Here is a 22681-nt window from a genome sequence, read left to right on the forward strand (position 1 = left end):
TAAATGCTTATTCCCTCCCCTCTTCTGCTTAGAAATCTTTAAAACTCATTCAACCCAGATCTGAATCCACCAAACTGTTCTCTTATATAGCCTACAACTTCTCATCTTGTCCAAGGTTATCATGAGAGAGATTTTCAAATGCTTTGCTGAAAAGAAGTCTCCAGTGTCTATAACATTTCTATACTCTATCAATCAAGTAACCCTATCCAAAAAAGAGGAGGGATCATAGGAAGAAAATAAATATTAATCCTCTGCTGTGTGCCAGCTACTATACTAAGTGCTTTATAAATATCATTCATCAAAAATCATCTTGATTCCCACAGTGACTGTAGAAGGCAGGTGCTATTATGGTCTCTATTTTACAGTTGAGAAAACTGAGGCAAACATAAGATAAATGACAAACTGCTGGTGAGGGTCTGAGGCTAGATTTGAATGCAAGTTTTTCTGATTTTACACCACCTACCTGCCTCCTATTATCACAGGATCATAGATTTAGAGCAGGAAGAAACCTCAGCCATCAACCAATCCTCTTCTCCCACTCATACTAGTAAAAGTGACAGGTCTTGTGCTTTTCCTATATAATATGCTGTTAAGAGATGCGGTTATTCTTCCAAGGCTTGTTCTTGGGGAATTCATGTAGTCTCATGCTTGTCACTGTTTCTCTTTCTAAATGTTTCCAATCTTTACCTTTAATGTATTTTTTAGGATTTTTCTCAGAACTGAAATCAAATTCAAGTGTCTTATAGATCAGACTCAAACTTTTTACTATTATACTATTTATACTATTAAAAATTATTGAGGATCTTTCCAAAGAGTTTTTGTTTATGTGGATTCTTATAGATATTTACCATATTGAAAATAAAAACTAATTTTGAATTTATAGACTCTCTTAAGGATTTCAGAGACCCCCAGGATTCTCTGGATCACACTTTAAGAACCATTGCTTTTGGGCAAACTCTGCCTTTTTTTCATGATTTGCAAAATTGGGACATTTCCCGTTATTCAGTCCTGAAGCATAAATCCTATTCTCCACAGACTTTTAAAAATCACCGTGACTGATTCAATAATTACATCTGCTACTTCCTTTAGTATTCTGGGATCATTTAGGTCTGGAGATAAAAATTCATAAAGGGCAGTCAAGCATTCTCTTACTATTTCTTTACTTAACTTGGGCTTCGAGTCCTTATTAATCATTTTCTAGTTCCAGATCATTTTTTCTTAGCAGAGTAAAGAGAAGTAAAACGAGTTGAGCAGTTCTGCCTTTTCTCTGTTGTCCTTTATCATTGTTCCAACCTGTTCTCTGAGAATCTAGGCTGCCTGTCAGATTTCCTCTCCTCCATAAGCGATTTTTAAGATGGGTTGAGTGGTGGTCTCCCCTACCCCACCCCAAGCTGGTCAATATTTCTGATTCGGCAGCCTGTTCCTCCTTGTTGGAGAGAATCAGATCCAGAACAGGTCCACTTGGTACTTCCTTTGCTTCCTCACTAAGTTGGTGGCCCCTAATACTCCTGTGCCTTCTCAGCCTGTTGGTTAAATAGACACTGCTCTCCCCGGTGCCGTCTTTGGGACTTCTCCCTAGGAACCTTTGTGCTGTTGTCTCCCCCCAGGTGTTCGGTGATACGGACCAGGTTCGGATGACGTCGGAGGGCTCTGACTGCCGCTGCAAGTGCATCCTGAGACCCCTGAGCAAAGACGCCTGCAGCCGCGTCCGCAGTGGGAGCATGAGAGTGGAGGACTTCTACACGGTGGAAACTGTGAGTTCTGGGGCCGACTGCCGCTGCTCCTGCACGGCACCCCCTTCCTCTCTCAACCCCTGCGAGAATGAGTGGAAGATGGAAAAGATCAAGAAACAAGCCCCAGAGCTCTTCAAGGTATGTGCTCCCGGGAAAGGGAAGCCACGGCACTGGCTGGCCCTGGAAGGGCTGGGAGGGAGGCAGGCCCAAGGGCAGAACTACCGAGGGAGCCCTCCAATACTCAGCAGTAAGTTACCCAAGAAACGCAGCTTCTGATATGCAACCAGAATGATAAATCATGCTCTAGTAAGTCACCCGTCTCAATAAATTTCTTAATTTCTGATCTCAGTGAATTGTAGAACTGTGCATATCAGAGAAGGAAGGGATCTTGGAATACAGTTATCCCTTCCACATTGTGACTTTCTCCATCACAATTACAGTATATCTCAGATTGGCAAAATAAATTACGTGGGTATTTTGGGGGAGTTTTGCAGAAGTCACAAATGACACACGAAGGCCAAAAGATAACACAGAAAAAGTTTAGATGCTCAGAAATGCATAAAATATATGTATTATATAGTATAGTATTGTATATCAACCCAAATTTTACACAATATCCCACTTTAAAAAAAGATTAAAACTTTTCTGGTATGAAAGGAGAGCCAAAAAATTTTACACAAATTCTCCAGATCATGAGGGCTTCGCTCTTAACCCCCTACAATGTGGAAAGGATAATTATAAAGAAAATTAGAACTGAAATGGGCCTTGAATATAGAATGTTCGAGTTGAAATAAAACTATAAAATATAGAACCTTAGCACACAGAACATGGAATGGGAGCTTAGAACATAGAATGGGACTCTACGGGCTCTCCTTCATTTTGAAGGAAAATGACTCCATCATTTTACAGAAAAACTGAGGCCCAGAGAGGAAAAGTTTTGCCCAGAGTTACACAGCTAGTTAAGCCTGAGGCTTAGAATGCAGGCCCTCTTCCTCCTAGTACACTGTCCTTTCTGCTCTATCTGCTAGCAGCACGTGGATTTCCCTGTCTGTCCAAGAAATTCCAGGGAGTCACTCGGACATTCTTTTTGCTTCAAGTTTTGGCAGAGCTCCGCTTTTCACTCCTATCTTCCTTCCAAACTCTAAAAAGGGTGTTTCTCCAGGTCCTCCATCTCAGGCTCTTTTTCTGGGGGGAGAGGGATGAGTCAGCCTCCAGCCTCAGGAAACTGAGCCAGGGAACTGAGGATCAGCTGCGTCCCTGGGGCCCTGTAGAGTCTAAGAGTCAAACCCATGTTTCCTGTGTGTGTTGGTCGAGAGGGGGGATAAATGTTATTGAGGTTGGAGATTTAGGAGGCTTCCAGAGAAGGGCAGCCTTGCCTCTAATGGGCAAGACCTTGGAAAGAGAAGCCGATGGCATGAGATGACAGATATTAGTGAGGGGAATGTTCGGGGGAGTGAGGAACGATCAGGGATCTTTGGAGAAAGGTGAGGTGGATGGGTATACATCAAGGAAGGTAGGAATCCAAGGGGAATCCAGGGGAACACAGGGAAGAGCTGGGGAAATGGAGTATTTGCAGGCAGGGTGCGGGCGGGGGGAGCCAGAAGCAGCTCTTTTTAGCCTTTATGTTCCTCCCCCCAACAAGAGCTGTTTTGTATGATAATCCCCCCCAAGTCCTTTGGCTTCCTATGCCAGCCCTTCCACCCTCCCAAGAGAGCAGTGACTTCAGTTAAAGGTCAATCAAGACAATGCCCTGGGTGTGTACTTCTTGTGTCATCATTTTTCCAGTTTGGTGTGGGGAGGAGACCTGAGCCATGGAGGCAATGAGGGAAAGGGTGTGGACTCTGTTTCCCTCTTTGCTCCCAGATCAGGCAAAGCAACATCAAAGGCTCGTGGGAAGGGGCCGGCTTTCCAGGCAGGAAGGGGGCCTAGGACCAAAGCTGGAAGCCTCAAGGCAGAGGGTGGGCTCTGAGGAGGGGACCCCCCCTCCACCCAACATTGGGCTTTTGTGAAGCATTGGTTTTTGGCCTTCGTGCAGTATTAACTGAAAGAAATCTTAGATTATGGACTTTTAGAAGTAGAATAGTTTTAGAAAACATAGACTATAATGACTAAAAAGGACCTTAGACAGAATTTTAAGATGGGAAAGAAATGACAGTGTTAGAGCTAAAAGGACTGCAGAACTGGGAGGGCCTTTAAAATGTAGACCTTGGAGGCTAATAGAGAGCTTAGGACATTAAATGTGAGAGCTGGAAGGTATTTTAAAACATAGATTGTTAGACTTCAAAGGAACCTCAGAATCAAAAATATTAAAGTTAAAGAAGGCTTAGAACACAAACTATGAAGACTGAAAAAACTTCAGAACAAAGACCATAAGCTAGGAGGCTCCTTACAACATAGAATGTGATGAATTGTTGTTAAGTGAAGTGAGTAAAACCAAAGAATGTTGTACATAGCAACAAGATTATGGGATGACCACCTCTGATGGACTTAGCTCTTTTTTAACAATGAAATGATTCAGACCAATTCCAATAGACTTGTGATGGAGAGAGCTATCTGCATACAAAAAGAAATATGGAGATTGAATATGGATCATAACATAGCATTTTCATCTTTTTTGTTGTTTATATGTTTTTCCTTCTCAGTGTTTTTTCTTTTTTGATCAATTTTTCTTGTGAAGCATGATAAATGTGGAAATACATTTACATGATTAACCTATATTGGATTGCTTGCTGTCTAGGGGAAGGAATAGGACGAAGGGAGGGAAAAAAATTTGGAACACCAGGTTTGGCAAGGGTGAATGTTGAAAACTATCTTTGAATATATTTTGAAAAATAAAAAGCTATTATTATATTTTTAAAAAGAACATACAATGTGAGAGCTAGAAGAGATCTTAAAATAAAGAAATTGTTAATGCTCAAAAGATTCTTAGAATATAAAATGTGAGCCCTGACAGGAATCTTAGATCATAGAATGTGGAGGCTGGAGAGGACCTTAGAACACTGAATGTCAGGACTGGAAGGGACCTTAGAACATACACTGTAAAAGCTTTTAGGGAATCAAAAGAGATCTTTGAAAAGTTGAAAAGTGCTTTAGAATATAGTACTTGAAGGGACCTTAGAACAAAAATTGTCAAAACTGAAAGGAACATTATCTAACAATATTATTTTACAGATAAGGAAACGAGGGAAGGGAAATTACTTTCTTGGGGTTACACTGTGAACTCCAGATTAGAACCAAGGTTTGCCGAGTCCTGGTCCAGCATTCTTTCCACTAGACCAATTTTCCTTAAAACCAAATTATCAGAGAGACCTTGTATGGGAAGTATCTCAGAAGCTATCAAGTCCAATCCCTGTATCTCCAATATACCTCTATTACAAAATCCAGACTCTGCTTGAATACCCAAAATGAGGAGGAACTCACTATCTTTTGAAGCAAACTTTTCCAATATTGAGGTCCAATTGTGAGGAAGTTCTTTCCTATTTCACATTGAACTCTGCCTCCTTATAACTTACTCCAGTTGCTTCAAGTCCAGCACCTGGAGCTAACCAGAATAAATCTAATTCCCATGACAGCCATTCAGAGTTGAAGTAAATTCTTCTTTTTTTTTTTAATAGCTTTTTATTTACAAGGTAAATGCATGGGTAATTTTACAGCCTTGACGATTGCCAAATCTTTTGTTCCAATTTTTCCCCTCCTTCCCCCCACCCCCTTCCCTAGATGTCAGGTTGACCAATACATATTAAATATGTTAAAGTGTAAATTAAATTCAAAATAGGTATACATGTCCAAATAGTTATTTTGCTGTACAAAAAGAATCAGACTCTGAAGTAGTGTACAATTAGCCTGTGAAGGAAATCAAAAATGCAGGCGGACAAAGGTAGAGGGACTGGGAATTCTATGTAATGATTCATAGTCATTTCCCAGAGTTCTTTCACTGGGTGTAGCTGGTTCAGTTCATTACTGCTCTATTGGAATTGATTTAGTTCATTTCATTGCTGAAGATGGCCAGGTCCGTCAGAATTGATCATTGTTGTTGAATTGATTATTGTTGAAGTGTATAATGATCTCTTGGTCCTGCTCATTTCACTTAGCATCAGTCCATGTAAGTCTCGCCAGTCCTCTCTGTATTCATCCTTCTGGTCATTCCTTACAGAACAATAATATTCCATAACGTTCATATACCACAATTTACTCAACCATTCTCCAATTGATGGGCATCCATTCATTTTCCAGTTTCTAGCCACTACAAACAGGGCTGCCACAAACATTTTGGCACATACAGGTCCCTTTCCCTTCGTTAGTATCTCTTTGGGGTATAAGCCCAGTAGAAACACTGCTGGATCAAAGGGTATGCACAGTTTGATAACTTTTTGAGCATAGTTCCAAATTGCTCTCCAGAATGGCTGCATGTGTTCACAGTTCCACCAACAATGTATCAGTGTCCCAGTTTTCCCACATCCTCTCCAACATTCCCCATTATCTTTCCCTGTCATTCTAGCCAATCTGACAGGTGTGTAGTGGTATCTCAGAGTTGTCTTAATTTGCATTTCTCTGATTAATAATGATTTGGAGTATATTTTCATATGTCTATAAACAGTTTCAATTTCTTTGTCTGAGAATTGTCTGTTCATATCCTTTGACCATTTATCAATTGGAGAATGGCTTGATTTCTTATAAATTAGAGTCAATATTTTGGAAATGAGGCCTTTATCAGAACCTTTGATTATAAAAATGTTTTCCCAGTTTATTGTTTCCCTTCTAATCTTGTCTGCATTAGTTTTGTTTGTACAAAAACTTTTTAATTTGATATAATCAAAATTTTCTCTTTTGTGGTCAAAAGTGATCTCTAGTTCTTCTTTGGTCATAAATTCCTCCCTCTTTCACAGGTCTGAGAGGTAAACTATCCTATGTTCTTCCAATTTATTTATAGTCTCATTCTTTATGCCTAGGTCATGAACCCATTTTGACCTTATCTTGGTGAACGGTGTTAAGTGTGGGTCAATGCCTAGTTTCTGCCATACTAGTTCGAAGTAAGTTCTTAATAGAAATTAGCTCACAACAGCGCAGTCCCAGTTGCTGAGAAGTGAATGATGGAGATACTCAGTACATCTCTTCTTTGTTGCTGTTCAAGCTTCCTGAGCCAGAAGTCACTGGTCCAACCCCTTGCTGGAGGATGCATCCTCTCAAGACCATCCCCAACAAGCATTTACCCAACTTTTGCTCAACTACCTCCGTTGACAGGGAGCTCACTATCTTCCCACACAGTTGGGGGCCCCGAGGAGGGGCCTGGATGTGAAGTATGCGATCTGGAGGAAAACTGTGGCCTTTTTCCCCTATAGCTCCAGTCCATGGTCGACCTCCTGGAAGGGACACTGTACAGCATGGACCTGATGAAAGTCCACGCCTACATCAACAAAGTAGCCTCTCAGATGAACACGCTGGAAGAGGTGAGAGGGCCTGGCCTTTCCCAGGGGGCAGCGGGGCACGGGCTAATGATTGGAGTGGAAGCCAAGTTCCACATGGGCTCAAATACAGGAGACATTTTCCCCCTAAGTCTTGTCTTCGTGTCCTTCCACACCTTCTCTTCAGGGCCTCTAGAGCTAAAGGAAGGGCTGGCCCAGCCCAAACAAATGGAACCAAGCCCTTAATCCTGTTGTCTCAGAATCAGGAGAAGACTTAGCTTTCCTTCCCTGGCATAGAATCTGGCATGTAAAGGTGCTCGCTCTCTATTTGTTGAGGAAATGAGTGAGTTCAGATCCCAACTCTGTGATTTCCTAGATCCTGGACAAGTCACTTGCCCCGAGCACAGTTTCCTCCTCTGTAAAATGGAATACTAATCCTTGCCCTCCTTGAACATTCAAGCGTGACAGAAATGCGAGTTGTTCTCCTCCTTCATTGTTTCACCACTCCCCACACCTGCCTCCCGACCCAGAGGAAGTCATGAGGTGGAGAATAAACATCCAGGGACAGCTCTCCATCCGTTTGGTTCTTAGAGGCTGCCTGGGAGGGTGAAGAGAGCTGTGCTTGGAGTCCTGGTTCATGGAGGAGGTGTTAGCAGGCCCTCGCTGTGGGCAGTAATTTCCTCCAGCCGGACTCAGTAATTTCTGCATTGTCTGCCTCAGGATGTAGCTTTGAAGCTAAGGTGAAATAGGGTGAATAAAATGCTCTGTAAACAGTAAATAATAACCAAGCTACCGATTATAGCATTTCTAAAGCACCCTATGGATGTGGATTTGTATTACTGGCATTGAGCCCAAGGCCCAGTTCACAATAGTGAATAGCTAGTAAATGTTTGTAACTGAATGTAATAGAGCCTCATGTTTCTCACCTGGGCAGTGTGGGTAGTCATCCTTGCACTGCCCCAGACCATGGAGAGGAAAGCACTTTGTAAATAGTAAAACAGGAGCAGGTAGTATCGCCCTTTGCCTTTACTGGCTGGCCTGGGGTGGGGGGCATCTACCCATCCCCACCCCACAGTGCTTCTGCTGGGAAAAGGTGCCTGTCTTCTCAGGCTTCCTGCCCCTGCCTCCCTTCTGTGCCCAGCCTTCCTCGGACTCCTCCAGCTTCAGTGAGGACCTTCTTCTGCTGGGCAACAACAATAATACAGTGCTTTAAGGTGTGCAAATCATGTTACAAATATTATTTGTTTTATCTGCAAAACGACCTGAAAACAGGTGCTATTTTGTACCCAATTTAGGTGCAGAGAGGGTAAGTGAATTGCTCAGAGTTAGTAACTTGAGACAGCATTTGAACTTAGGTCCTGTTGAATTCAAATCCAGTGTTCTATCTGCTATAGCTTCCAGCTAGGTTTTATGCCCAACTGAGACCAAGCGTCTTAATTATCACTTCAAGACCTTTAACTACATTTTTAAGCTATGAAAAAAGTCACATGTTGTTATTTAAAAAGAAGAAAGGAAAGAAGGAAGGAATGAAGGAAAGAAGAAAAGAAGAGGAGGGAAGAAGAGGAGGGAAGGAAGGAAGGAGAGAAAGAAGGAAGGAGAAGGAAGGAAGGAAGGAAGGAAGGAAGGAAGGAAGGAAGGAAGGAAGGAGAAAAGGAAGGAAGGAGGAGGAGGAAAGGATTTCATATGGTTGAGAGACTCTCATAACTTACATCCTAATAATATGTATACAATAGGGATGGTTGACATGTGGTACTTTAGGAGGGAAATATATAGACATGGAACTGAAAGGGAATTTAGAGATTATCTAGTCTGAAAAGACCCATTTTGTAGATGAATAAACTGAATTTTAAGAAAGTTAAATGATTTGTTCAGGGTCACAAAGGTGCTAAGTAGCTGAGCAGAGATTTCAACCCAAGTTCTCTGACTCCCAATCAGTATTCATCTCCCTGTAGCCTGCTGCTTCTGGTGATACTCACTGGCCTCTAGTCATGCAATGTCATGATCTGTGAAGAATTAAAATTGGTTTTATCCAGGCTATTAGCAAAAAGCATGTATTAATGACTACACTGAATCCTCACAATAGCCCCAGGAAGCAGAGATTCAGAAAACCTGGGCGTGAGTCCAAACTTTGCCATTAACTTGTGTGATTCTGGGCAAGTCACTTTGGCACAGTTCCACAATTTCCGCCACTCTAGTCTTCTCACCTGTAAAGTGAAGGGAATGAAACGCACATTGCTTTCTTCCCAGAGTTGCTGTACAGTCAGCTGAGGTACATGTGGAAGGCAGCCCACGGGAGTATCATTTCCTCACTTTTCAGGTGAGGAAAATGAGACTCAGCACAGAAAAGTGACTTTTCTAAGGCTACATGGCTAGTAAGCGACAGGGTGAAGACTTGAACTCAGGTTGTACAACCTTACTCTGGTTCCTGTGTTCCCCCTAGTACACAACACTCTGGTGTGGTGGACAGGAGGAAAGGGGATGAGGATTAAGGAATGCAGGAGAGACCCTGGGATGTAAAGATAATAATTACAACAGCACTATAGAGCTTTGTTGTTAGTCAGTCATGTCCTGTTTTTTGTGATCCCATTTGAGTTTTCTTCTCTAGCTCATTTTACAGATGAGAAAACTGAGGCAAACAGAGTTAAGTGACTTGTCTAGCATTCCACAACTATTAAGTGTCTGAGGTTGGATTTGAACTCAGATCCTCCTGACTCCAGGACTGGCACTCAATTCACTCTGCCATCTTGCTCTTACAAGTCACGTTCTTCACAATAGTCCTGGGAGAGAGAGAATATTAGGATTGTTATTTCCATTATACAGATGGGCAAACTGAGGTTCAGAAGGAAAGTATCCCACCTGCCCAAGATCATTCAGCAGCTACCAGATCCAGGGCTTGAATCCAGATGTTTCTACCCAAAAGTTCAACGTTCTGCTTCTTGTCCATGTCCCTTGCAGACCATTAAGACGAACTTGAGCCGGGAGAATGATTTCATGAAAGAAAGCGTGGCTCACCTGACCCACCAGATGAAGCGCTATGAGAACTACTCGGACATCATGATGAGTATTAAGAAGGAGATTTCCAGCCTGGGCTACCAGCTGCTGCAGAAGGATGCGGCTGCTGGCCCCGAGAGCAAAGCCCAGGTAAGCCAATCGGGGATTCTAGTGGTTTGAGAGTGGCCCGTGTTCCCAGCACACTTTCCAGTTTGCAATCTGATTCCTTAAGGTAAGTCATGCAAATATTATTATCCTTGTTTTACAGATGAGGAAACTGAGTTGCCCAGGGCATAGGCTCAGAGACGTGTCTGATTCAGCTATTCATCAAATATTTCGATATCTTTCAATATCATCTGCCTTCATCCAATGGTCAAAACACAATAATTCTGTCAAGTTGACTAAAAGACTTACTCACACATTGTGGTAAAAGTCTTAGAAAAACTCCTTGATAACTAGTTTGTTCTGCTGGCTGGTTGAGTGATCCAGTGAAGGTGCCTGGATTTTCTAGGATCTCATGAATTGAGGTGGTGAAGTAAATGGAGTGCCAGGTCTGGAGTCAGGAGGAACTGAGTTCAAATCTGGCCTCAGACGCTTGTGACCCTGGACAAGTCACGTCACCCTGTTTGCCTCAGTTTCCTCACCTGTCAAATGAGCTGGAGAAGGAAATAACAAACCTCTCCTATGTCTTTGCCAAGAAAACCCCAAATGGAGGCATGAAGATCCCAACACGACTAAAATGACTAAACAACATGACCTCATTATTCCATTCCTAGGAATAGTTTCTAGTGTATAGGCATTTGGAGATCCTGTTCCCTATTATTATTATGAGGATGAATAATGTTATTTTTATTACTGCTCGGATGACTCTGGTGTTAACACACTATAACAGCATGGGGGCCCTAGTGGCCAAGTCCATTACATAATCTATTGTTGAAGTACATCAGGGAAGAATCATACTAAGGAACTTCATACCCCGCTGGAGTCCAGAGATCTGGGTTCAAGTCCTGACTATTCCATTAATTCATTGGGTGGCTTTGATTAAATCATTTGCCACAAAGGAGAAACAAGGTTTCTTTGACATTCCTTTAAGGAAGCCTACATAAAATTTGAAATAAGAATTTTTTTTTAAATTGAAGAATCTGAACTAGTGATCCTTAAGCTAATTCTACTCTTAACATCCTATGATCTTCTAAGGGTCCCCTCCAACCCGGATATTCAGTGTTTCTACCACATTTTATCACAATTCACAACCTAGGAAAATTCTTCATGATATGATAAATGTCACATGTATCATCCAATTCCCAATTCTGTCAATTATCTTCCCCCCCCAAAGGTGTGTGATTTTCATTTGCTATTTATTTTAGATTTCTATATTTCATATGTAATTCACTGATTAATGATGTTACTAGAAATCTTAGAATTCCAGAATTGGAAGCACCCTGATAAAACACCTAATCTAATTTGGACCTCAGGAGGAATCTCCTCTGCATCTTCTGAGACAGAAAGTCTTTCAATCCTCCACAACAAGAGAGACTTTCAAGGCAGCTGGCTCCCCCGCTTTGGAGCAGCTCTAATTGTCAAGATGTGCTTTTTTCCATTGGGTTGAAGCCTCCTGCTCTACCATTTTCCTTTGGTTGGTGCAGCATTCAGCCCAATACAAATAATAAAACAGTTCCTGATCATCACTTTCACTTGAGTATTTTGTACTTTTCTCAATCTGAATTTGGAACAGGCAGGTCTCATCAGGAAGTAGCGCACTTCTTTAGCCTGGAGCAGAACAATGGGATAAAAAAAAGCTTTGCATGTGCCAGGATCAACAAGAGGCTCAGATATTTCTTCTGAGGGGAATATTAATCAAGATGATGAGGCATTTATCTTGTTACCCGTAAGGTAGAGTAGAGCTCCTGGGTGTGCAGAAAAGGGAGAGCAATGCAGTGGGTGTATATATGTGTGTGTGAGAGAAAGACAGAGACAGAGAGAGACAGAGAGACAGAGACAGAGATAGACAGAGAGAGACAGAGAGAGACAAAGAGAGACAGAGAGAGACAGAGACAGAGACAGAGATAGAGAGAGAGAGAAACAGAGAGAGACAGAGAAAGAGAGAGATGGAGAGAGACAGAGAAACAGATAGAGACAGAGACAGAGACAGAGAGAGATAGAGAGAGAGAGAGACAGAGAGACAGACAGAGAGAGAGAGAGATTATATACTGCACTGAGAGTCAGAAGGTTGGGGTTTCAGCTCCAACTGCCACTAATTTGCTGTGTGACCTTGGACAAATACACTCCATTGTTCTGGACCACCTCCCCTGTATCAGGGTGAGAGGCTCTTTCACGGGGCTATTTTGGCTGTCAGTGTAGATGAGTGTGAAAAGGTGATTATAATTCTGGTACCCTCTGCCTCCTAACATGTCTCCCCTGATAGGCAGGTGGGTGTGAAAACAGCATGATGGAAGCATGAGCTGTTTTTGTTTTCCCCGTGGCTCGGTTTGCCTCTTTTGGCCCAGATGCTGCAGTCGTTTGTCATTTTCTTCTCCGGCTCACTTTATAGACGAGCGAGCTGGGGCAGAGTAAGAGACCTGTCGGGGTCACACAGCCAGTCTGAGGCTGGGGTCAGAGGCGCCCCCAGCTCCAGGAGCTTCCCCCCCCCCCTTTCTTTCCTAGGAGACAGCTGGTGGAAAAGGCAAGGAAGTCAGCAAATATTCTGGAGTCAAGAAAAACTTTGTGGACAAGTCTGTCCCAAGGCCTCCCAAAGACAAGCTTCTGAAAGTAGAGAAGGTGAGGAAAGACTCGGTGAAGGGCAGAGCCCTGCAAGCCACAGCGAGGCCCCGGGCCCTCCCACACCAACAAGCAGTGATCCGGGGCATCACCTACTACAAATCCACAAGGCAGGAAGAGGTGGAGGATGCAGCTGGTAAGTCTCTTGGGAGGAGAATTCATATTTTTCTGATACAGATAACATCAGGAGATTGCCGGGTGTCCTTGGATGCTGGGTAAGCTAGGGATTGGGGGCTGGGATGGCAAGGGAAATTGAGCATGTGAGAGTGGAAAGGGAACTTTAGAAAATGGGATGTTGGGGGCAGCTTGTTAGCACAATGGATAGACCACCTACTCCAGAGTCAGGAAGAATGGAAATCAAATCCAACTGTGTGATGCTGGGCAAGTCGCTTAACCCCAGTTGCCTAAAAAGAAAGAAAATAGAGAAAGAAAACAGAAAAGCAAAGAAAGAAAATAGGGTGTTAGAACTGGAAGGGACCTGAGAATACAGGCTTTTAGAGATGGATAGAACCGGAAAACATAGAATTTATTTATTTATTTATTTATTATAGCTTTTTATTTACAAGCTATATGCAAGGATAATTTTTCAGCAATGACAATTGCAAAACCTTTTGATTCAACTTTTTCCCTCCTTCCCTTCATCCCCTCCCCCAGATGGCAGGTTGACCAATACATGTTAAATATGTTGAAGTATAAGCTAAATACAATATATGTATACATGTCCAAACAGTTATTTTGCTGCACAAGAAGAATCAGACTTTGAAATAGTGTACAATTAGCCTGTGAAGGAAATAAAAAATGCAGGCGGACAAAAATAGAGGGATTGAGAATTCTATGGAGTGGTTCATAAAAACATAGAATTTTATATTATTTACCACAGAATGTTAAAACTAGAGGGGATCTTAAATTGTCAGTGTTTGAGCCTGTTGTCGAGTCCAGACAGCGTGTGTGAGGATTCCTCTGCTGCTGCTCCCAGCACACAGGGCTCATACAATGGCAGGACTTCCCCAGCGTCAGGTGCCCCCTTCTGCCCAGCTCAGCTGAGGATTGGACACGACCTGGCTCCATGTCCCCCTATTTGTTCCTTCCCTTACTTTGCCAAAAAAAGCACACAGCAGACAAACAGCTGCAGGAGTCTCACTTTGCCAACAAGACCTGTGGGAACCAAGGCTTTGTACCTGGCAAGGAGCCCATGACCCATCCAGCCTCTCCCTCCCATGTTGCTGGGCTGGCCAGGCCAATGGCAAGGACTCTGAAAAGGGATGTGAGGCCCTAATGTCCACCTTCGCATTCTGACTGGGAGGAGTTCCAGGGCCAGGCCTGACGTACGAACAGGAAGAAGGCCAGGAAATGCGGATGTGTCCTAGAAAAACTGTTAGCACATCAAAGGCAGGAGAGGCTGGGGGGAAACCTGGTCTAGATGAGGTCTGGCCCCCCTTCCCCTCTGTACCCCCCCTGGATCCAGCGCTTGTTTCCTCTGAAAAATGAAAGTAGAGCAAGTGATTCTAAGGTCCCTTTGTGCTTTCACAATCTGTATTTTGTATTTCTATACTTCACATTGTGTATGCTTGAGGTATAATGGAAATATATTCTACACTTAAGATTAGGAGACAAAGATTCATACACTGACTCAGGGTTTTCTCTTCAATTATAAGAATAATACCTGTATTGTTTATTTCATGTTTAGAAAAGTTTTGGGTAAAATTTAAGGCATTATCTAGATATGTGTACATACATACATATATATGTATGTGTGTATACATGTTTGTTATTCAGTTGTTTTAGTTGTGTCCAACTCTGTGACTTGTTTGGGGGTTTTCTTGGCAAAGATGCGGGAATGGTTTGCCATTTCCTTCTCCAGCCCATTTTAAAGATAAGGAAACAGAGGCAAATGGTTAACTTGTCCAGGTTCCCACAGCCTAGTGTCTAAAGTTAGATTTGAACTCTTGAGTCTTCTTGATTCCAAGACCAGTGCTCTATCTGTTGTTCCACCTACATGTGTGTGTATTTTATTGTTCCACGGTCCTTTCCAGCACTGAGATTCTATGTTCTAACACTTATCATTCCTTCATTCTACATATTCTTCACCTGGTATTAAAGTGAATCATCATGTTTCATCCTTACTTCCCTTCCCAAAAGCGAACTGGGTACAAGAGGGTAACTCTAAAATGGGAAGAGACCTTAGAGGCCCTCTAGACAAGGGCCATGCCAGAAAGTGTTTAACAACAGTGATGGGAAGTGGAGGGGAAGGAGAGGGATATGGATACAGGACACACTTTTATGTCTTATCTGCTTGCTTGACAGTTTCTTAAGTCTAGATAATCGACAAAATAATAAATCAAGTTTTGATTTGTAGTGGTTGTAAGTTCTTATCTACCGAGCATAAATGCTCACAGTGAAAATCAGCTTTCTGTTTCAAGCTGGTTCCAACCAGCTCAACCCGTCATTTTTAGTTAAAGAAACTGAAACAGAAATTAAGTGATTTACCAAGATCACAAAGGCAGAGCTGGTATTTTAATTCAGTTACGGCTCTCTAAGAGATAGATATGACTATGAGTCATTTAATCTCTCTGAGACTCAGTTTCTTGACCCATCAAATGGGAATAACTTACTTATACTATCTTCCTCACAGAGGTGTTGTCGAAGATGTGGACTTTAAAGTCCCACAGAAATGTTATTATCCCTGAGTAGACAGCCACCTGCTTACGGCTGTGCCTCTGAATTGAAGATTTGCAGAATTGTAAGGGAGAGATTTATAGGTGAGGAATGTGGAGATGGCATAAAAGGGGATGCTGTGGCTAACTTTGGGTGGTATTTGCCTGTCACTCTGACTTGTCCTGGCGGGGACAAGGGCTTTGAGACCAAGGTTGATTTGTTTCTGTAGTTTGGGGCCATAGTCCAGGGATAAAAAGGGATGCTGTGGTCACTTGGATGTTATTTGACCCCATCACCATGACAGCCTTGTGGAGAGAAAGGATAAAAGATTATTGCTCGGAGACCAAGGCTGGTATGGCTCTGTGGTTTTTGGCTACAGCTCAAGGAAAAATCAGCCAGTATCTAGGTTGATTGGGATGGGGATTACAGTGGGGATTTGAACTGTGCCATAAATGAATTGCAAAAACTACCCCCCACACACATACAACCAAAAAAAGAAAGAAAGAAAGAAAAAGTAAGGGGACCTCTCCTTTCTAGAACCAGGCTAGTCTTGCCAGTAAGCAAGGATTAAAACTTTTCAAAGACAAATCAGTTGGTGGGAACAGATAATCCCAGGGGAATATCGAGTAGGATGGCATAGTGGAAGCAACTTTGGATTGGTATTCAATTCATGAAACATGGGATCTTGTTAGCTAACTATCCCCTGGTCCATCACTTCTATCTAGTCTTCAGCTTGTCTAATGAAAGGGTTGTACTATATGACCTCTAAAGTCCTTTCTAATTAACATTCTATATTTTTTCCAACTTTCAGATTCTATAATCTAACTTTCTATATTCTAAGGTCTTTTCTTGCTTTAAAATTCTGCGTTCTAATGTTCTGTTTCAGAGTCCATTCTAGCTCTGATGTTTTATGTTCTAAGTTTCCTTCCAGTTCTAACATTCTCTGAGTTTATAAGTTATTGTCCCAAGAGACTGCCTTCATTTTTCCTATATATTTTTCTGTTGCTCACCCACAGCTGTAGAAGCGAGAGGCTGGGCTGGTAAGGGGCCTTTGTCCTGCTGCCAAGTTGTCTCAAGCAACCTTTTTTGTGAGAGGAAGGGGATGTCTTTTCTCTTAGGGAGAGGGACCAACGTGATTGATGTCTTGATGGCAGTGGCAGAAACAATATTGTCTCTCCGGGATCCCATGTACAGGGCGGGTGGCTTTGGCGCCTTTAACCTCCATGGCAAACAAAGTCAAGGCAACAAAAAGGAAGCATGTAGGGGGAAAGGATTAGGACAAAAGGGAAAAAGAGATAAAGAGGGAGTAGGAGGGTGTAAAGATGCAATCGGACTCAGCACCCTGAGGGTCCGAGGGTTAGGCCCTAGAACGTAGATTGTCAGAGGCAGAAGGGACCTGAGAGCTGGAAGGGACATGAGACCATAACATGGTGAAACATAAAACTGAGATTATTAGAGCCAGGAGGGACCCTAGAGATCATTTTGCAGATGAGAAAACTACAACCCAAAGAGAGAAAGTAGCATGTACCATGTCATGTAAAGTTCATAGTCTAGCTAGGAATAAAACCAGGTCTCTTCCACTCCTGTGCTCCTCAAGTCCAGACCAAGATGAGATGACTCTCTCAGAAAAGATTTAGAGTTTACCTCAAAGTCAATACGTTGCAAACAGTCTTGCTAACTTCTCTCAAGACTGCATCTTCTCCTGATTTCTTATTTTCTGGCAGGGCTCCCTTCACTCATCCATCCTTTTGCATTTGAAATCTCAGTTGGATATTGTCTCTTTTCTTCACCTTTCATGTCTAATTACTTACAAAGTCATTTTAATTCTAATTCTATAATATCTACAATTTCCTATTTGAAGAAAGACTCAGAGGTGGGGAAAAGTAAGACTTTTTGGGCAAAACAAGCAGGTCAGATTGGTAATGAGTAAACATGAGAAAATGAGTAGGAGTTAGGATGGTAATAAGCATTTATATCAGCATCTATTTGAAAACATCAGCAAGTGTCATATGTAATGGGGATAAACTAGACCCATTCCCAGTAAAATCAGTGAAACAAGGTTGTCCACTATCACCATTACTGTTCAATATTATATTAGAAATGCTAGATTCAGCAATGGGAAGAAAGAGATTACAGGAATTAGAGTAGGTCAGGAGGAAACCAAATTATCACTCTTTGCAGATGATATGATGGTATACTTACAGAATCCACTAAAAACTACTAGAAAAAATTAACAATTTTAGCAAATTTGTAAAATACAAAGTAAATCCAGTATTTATATCATGACTATGATATGCCAGCCACTGTGCTAAGCACTTTACAAATATCATCCCCTTTGATTCCCTCATCCCATCCACAGCAACTCTGGGTGATATTATTATCCCCATTTTACCATTGAAGAAAAAGACAGAGAGGTTAAGTGACTTGCCTGGATTCAAATAGCTAATGTCTTCCCACGGGGCAGAAACAGGACTTCCCCTCTACGAGTCCAGCTCTTTTCTTTACAATGACCAAGAAGAAGGTTTGTGTCAGTTCTCTTCCCCTTTCACAAAGCTGAAGGACCCGGTACAGACCATTACTATCTGGGATTCTCTGTCTATGCCTGAGGAGCCTGAAGCTCTTACTTATTCAACCCAACCCGATGCGAGAAGCATTTATTAAACACCAGCTACGTGAAAGGGCCTTTTCTAGGGGCCAGGAACATAGACAGAAAGTGAACGATCTTTGCTGCCACGGAGCTCACACAGTACACAGCCCGTAAAGAGCTCATACAACGTAGGATTGTTTGAGGGAGGAAAAGATGCTGGATGAATAAGGCATAAAGAAGGGCTTCCTGCATGAAGTGCTACACTAACGGAGCCTTCAAGGGAGGCGGTAGCACAGACCATGGGTGAGAGCAGAGGATTAGAATCCAGGCCCTCTGGGTCTCTGCCAGATGCTTCTTCCATGAGGACAAGGAACTGTCTTTAGGAATATGACTTTTGGGGAAAGGGATGGCCTCAGGCCTGTTTAAAACCGCAAGAACCCCCTGGCTGACGAGGGGCTGCAGGCTGCCCCAGATACACTGCACTCGGAATACTAATGGCCCCATGCGGCTTCAGAGGCTGCCATGACAAACAAGGCTGAAGGAATCTGTTTCCTTCCTGTAGCCTTCCCCTGTCAGAGGAGCATGGCTGGGGAGAGAGGGCCCCCGGCTGCCCTGCCAGGGCTGGCTGACTCTGCATGTCCACCCTCCCGCAGCTGGCAACGTGTTCCGGAGGAACTTAGGGGGAATGGGAGGCAGGCTGGAGAGAGAGAGGAAGGGAGGAGCGGGGCTGCAGCCCGGCAGGCCGTCAGACTGCCCGCTCCCAGAGCGGTTTCCCCGGGGAGAGGGCCTGGCCGCGAAGGACCCCCGGCCCAAGACGTTGGGCCCTAGATGCCAATCTAGGGCCCCTATCTTCAACGTAAAGGGACTGCATCATAATCACTGGTTCTGCCATCCCAAGCAGGGGTGATAATATTTAACTTATAGAAATTATACATAAATATTGTAAATGATATTTACCAACTTATGTTATGGGGCCTTCAAGGAGGTCATATACATAAAGCACTTACCAATAGTAGATTGCTCTTTTTTTTGTTTGTTTGTTTTGTTTTCTTGTAAGGCAATTGAGATTAAGTGACTTGCCCAGGGTCACACAGAGAGGAAATGTTAGGTGTCTGAGGTTGCATTTGCACTCAGGACCTCCTGACTCCAAGACTGGAGCTCTGCCCACTGCACCATCTAGCTGCCCCGTAAATTATTCTTTAAGGGTGTTATTATTATTATTTTCTTACCTCTGCTTCATCAAATGCCTTATTGCCTTCAAGACTCCACTTAAGTAGTACTTTTTGCAAGAAATCTTTCTTGATCTCCCCTCAACTTCTAATATCCTAAATTTCCTTTATTTGGTATTTATTCTGATTGTATTTTAATGTATATAAGTTGCCTCCCTCCCTGCTCTCTGCCAAAAAAAAAAAAAAAAAAAAGTAAGCCCCTTGACAAGAGGAACTTTTTTGGTGGAAGCAATCAGTTAAATGACTCTGGTCCTCCTGACTACAGAGCTGGTGCTCTACCTACTGGAGAACTGGATTTATTTTGTTATTGTCTTATCTGCCTAGCATAGTGCCTGACATATAGAAGATATTTAACATGTTTATTGGTTGATTAATATTTTTATTATTCATAGAAAACACCCTCAAGGGGGTAACAGAGCTATCGCAGCAGGAAACCAAACTAGAAGGAAGACAGCTGGAGCGCAACTTGGATGAACAGGAGGAAGTGAGAGCTACAGATGAAGCAGACCCCACCCCTGGTCCTCCTACCAGCACCACCCTTCTTTCCACCACCATGGCTCCCAGTACCACCACCACTACCACCACCACTCCAACCACCACCACCACCAGCAGCCCTCCAGTCACCATACTGTCCATTGGCTACAATGCTGCAAGCCCCAATGGGTCAGAAAGTCCTAATCAAGGTATGGCATCAGCCTTTAAAATGCCAGGGAGAGTGGAATGAGCACTGGGATTCTGAGAGACAAGATCAGAAGGGAGAATATTTCAAGTATGGAAAAAAGCCTGTGCAAAGACTCAGAGATGGGACATCATGTACAGGAAATAGTAAATTGGCCACCTTAGCTGAAATGTAGACTATATGAGGGGTAGGGATATCGAGTTAGTCTGAAAAGATAAGTCAGACAAATATGGAAATATGTTTAGAAAAATTGCACATGTTTAACTTATATCAGATTGCTTGTTGTCTTTGGGAGAGAGGAAGGAGGAAGAAAGGGAGAAAATTTTGGAATTTTTGAGTTTTTGTAAAGATAGATGTTGCCTGCACTTGGAAAAATACTATTAAAGTAAAAAAAAAACTCAAGAAATAAAGACAAAGGAAGGAAGGAAGGAAGAAAAGAAGAAAAGAAGGAAGGAGGGAAGGAGGAAGGGAGGGAGGAAGAAAGGAAGGGAGAAAAGGAGGGAAGGAGGGAAGGAGGGAGGGAGGGAGGAAAGAAGGAAAGGAGGAAAGAAAGGAAGAAAGGGAGGAAAGGAAGGAAGGGAGAGAGGGAGGAGGGAAGGAAGGAAGGGAAGGAACAGAAGAAGGAGGAAGGGAAGGGAGGAGGGGAGGAAGGAAGGAATGTCAGAAACATATTATGGAAGACTTTAAATGCCAAACAGAAGTTTGTATTTATACTAGAGGTAATAGGGAACGACTGAAGTTTATCGAGGAGAGGAAAGACATGGTCAGAATTATGTTTGTCTATTTGTTGGCAGAGCAATCAGGGTTAAGTGATTTGCCCAGGGTCACACAACTAAGTGTCTGAGGCTGAATTTGAACTCAGGTCCTCCTGACTCCAGGTCCAAAGTTCTATACACTGTGCTACCTTGCTGCCCCTCAGAATTATGCTTTAGGCATAATTTGGCAGCTGTGTAGAAGATGCATTTGGAGAAGAGATTTTCAGAAGAAAAGTAAGATATAGTAGACATAGAGACTGTCCAGTAGACTTGACAAAACTTGGCAACTAATGGGAGATGGGGTGAGGGAGAAAGAGGAGATAAGGATGATTCCAAGGTACAGAATGTGGATGGAAATCACAGTTTGAAAATCATTATTAAGCACCTCTTCTCTATAATTTGTTTTGTTGAACAGAAGAGCCTTGCTAAGTTGTGGGCACCTTGGGATGTGCAATATGTATATGTATCTAATGATTAGATGGCATAGCACACAATAATAATGCAGAATAGAATGTCAATAAGAGAAGGACTAAGAGTAATGTGTAATTCAAAGAAAGAAAGATCATTTCTCACTAACGAGGATGTGAGAGAAGACTTCCTAGAAGTGACATTTTGACTGGGTCTTTAAGAATGGGGTCCCAGACAAAGATAGCTCCTGTAATTCTTGGACACCTTTAAGAACAGGTATGATTGGTTCCTTTGAGCTGAGAGAGGAAATGATTGTGTCCAAAGACTGGAGAAAGGCTGAGATGATCAGGACTTAATTGAGATCATTGATTTTAGAGCTGGAAGTGACTACAAAGGAGGAAACTTGAGATTCACAACATTTAAATGGCTTTCCCAAGGTCACCCAGGTCCTCTGACCTTCTGCTTTGTCCACAGTTCCACACTTTTGGGGTTTGGAAGCTTCATTAAAGTATATCCTTTCTCTGTACAGTCAAAGAAGCGGGGTGTGAAGGCACCATCAAGTCTGTTGATCCCCCTGTGAAGCAGCACAGCTATGGGCGGAATGAGGGGGCGTGGATGAAGGACCCCACAGCCCGGGATGACAAGATCTACGTCACCAACTACTACTATGGGAACAGTCTGGTGGAGTTCCGGAACCTGTACAACTTCCAACAAGGTCAGGGATCCTGTGGGGAACTCTGGGAGAGGGGCTGGTACAAAAAGTAGAGACCCTTAGGCTTCCGCTGAGTATGTGGCAGTTTTTCAGAACCAACCTTCCCAAGGACATGGGGAGTATTTACAGAAGCGGGTGGGACACAAAAGAATCATGTTCCCCCCAGGGAAATGGCACATATGGCCTAGGGAAACCTGATAGTTTGTGCCTTCCCTTGACCTGACTGGTTGGAATTGGGCACCTTTCCCTCTCTAAATAGCTTCTCCTGTTTCATGTCTTCATATTTATGAATTACAAAAGATTAGAATTCAAAATAGAGAAAATTCAAAGTTAAAATTCAAAACCTAGGATATTAGAATACAGCAAACAGATAGAAGTAGGAAGGGTGTTGGTATACAAATTGTTACAATATAAAACCCAGAATGTCAAACGTAGAATGAGGGACCTGATGGAATAAAAAAATCACAGCATCTCAGAATCCATAAGGAACTTTAGAAGTCAATTAACCTGTCTCCATACTTAGTCTATTTTGGGAAATGTCTCCCATTCTGCCAGGAAAGCACTTTGGTTGTAATAGAGAGAACATTTGAGGATGGATTTTGTTGGGTATAGTATGATGGAAAAAAACAAAAAACACCGTAGTGAGATTTATACAACTGAAGTTTTATTCCGGGTTCTGTCAAAATCTTGTTCCCTGGGTCTCAGTTTTCATACATGAAAAATGGAGTCATGGGCCTAAATAATATTTAAAG

General features: G+C 42.6%; 1 protein-coding gene across 1 annotated transcript in view; it reads left to right on the plus strand.

The window, feature by feature from the left end:
• OLFML2A (olfactomedin like 2A) overlaps positions 1–22681 on the plus strand; it is a 45478-nt gene that overhangs the window by 15214 nt on the left and 7583 nt on the right. The window contains exons 2-7 of the mRNA XM_051979627.1: positions 1608–1871; positions 7073–7180; positions 10091–10276; positions 12791–13040; positions 19768–20058; positions 21747–21932. Coding sequence (XP_051835587.1) covers positions 1608–1871; positions 7073–7180; positions 10091–10276; positions 12791–13040; positions 19768–20058; positions 21747–21932 — 1285 coding nt within the window. The remainder of the gene's footprint in view (positions 1–1607; positions 1872–7072; positions 7181–10090; positions 10277–12790; positions 13041–19767; positions 20059–21746; positions 21933–22681) is intronic.

This window comes from Antechinus flavipes, chromosome 2, assembly GCF_016432865.1.
Source record: "Antechinus flavipes isolate AdamAnt ecotype Samford, QLD, Australia chromosome 2, AdamAnt_v2, whole genome shotgun sequence".
NCBI classification, from domain to species: domain Eukaryota; kingdom Metazoa; phylum Chordata; class Mammalia; order Dasyuromorphia; family Dasyuridae; genus Antechinus; species Antechinus flavipes.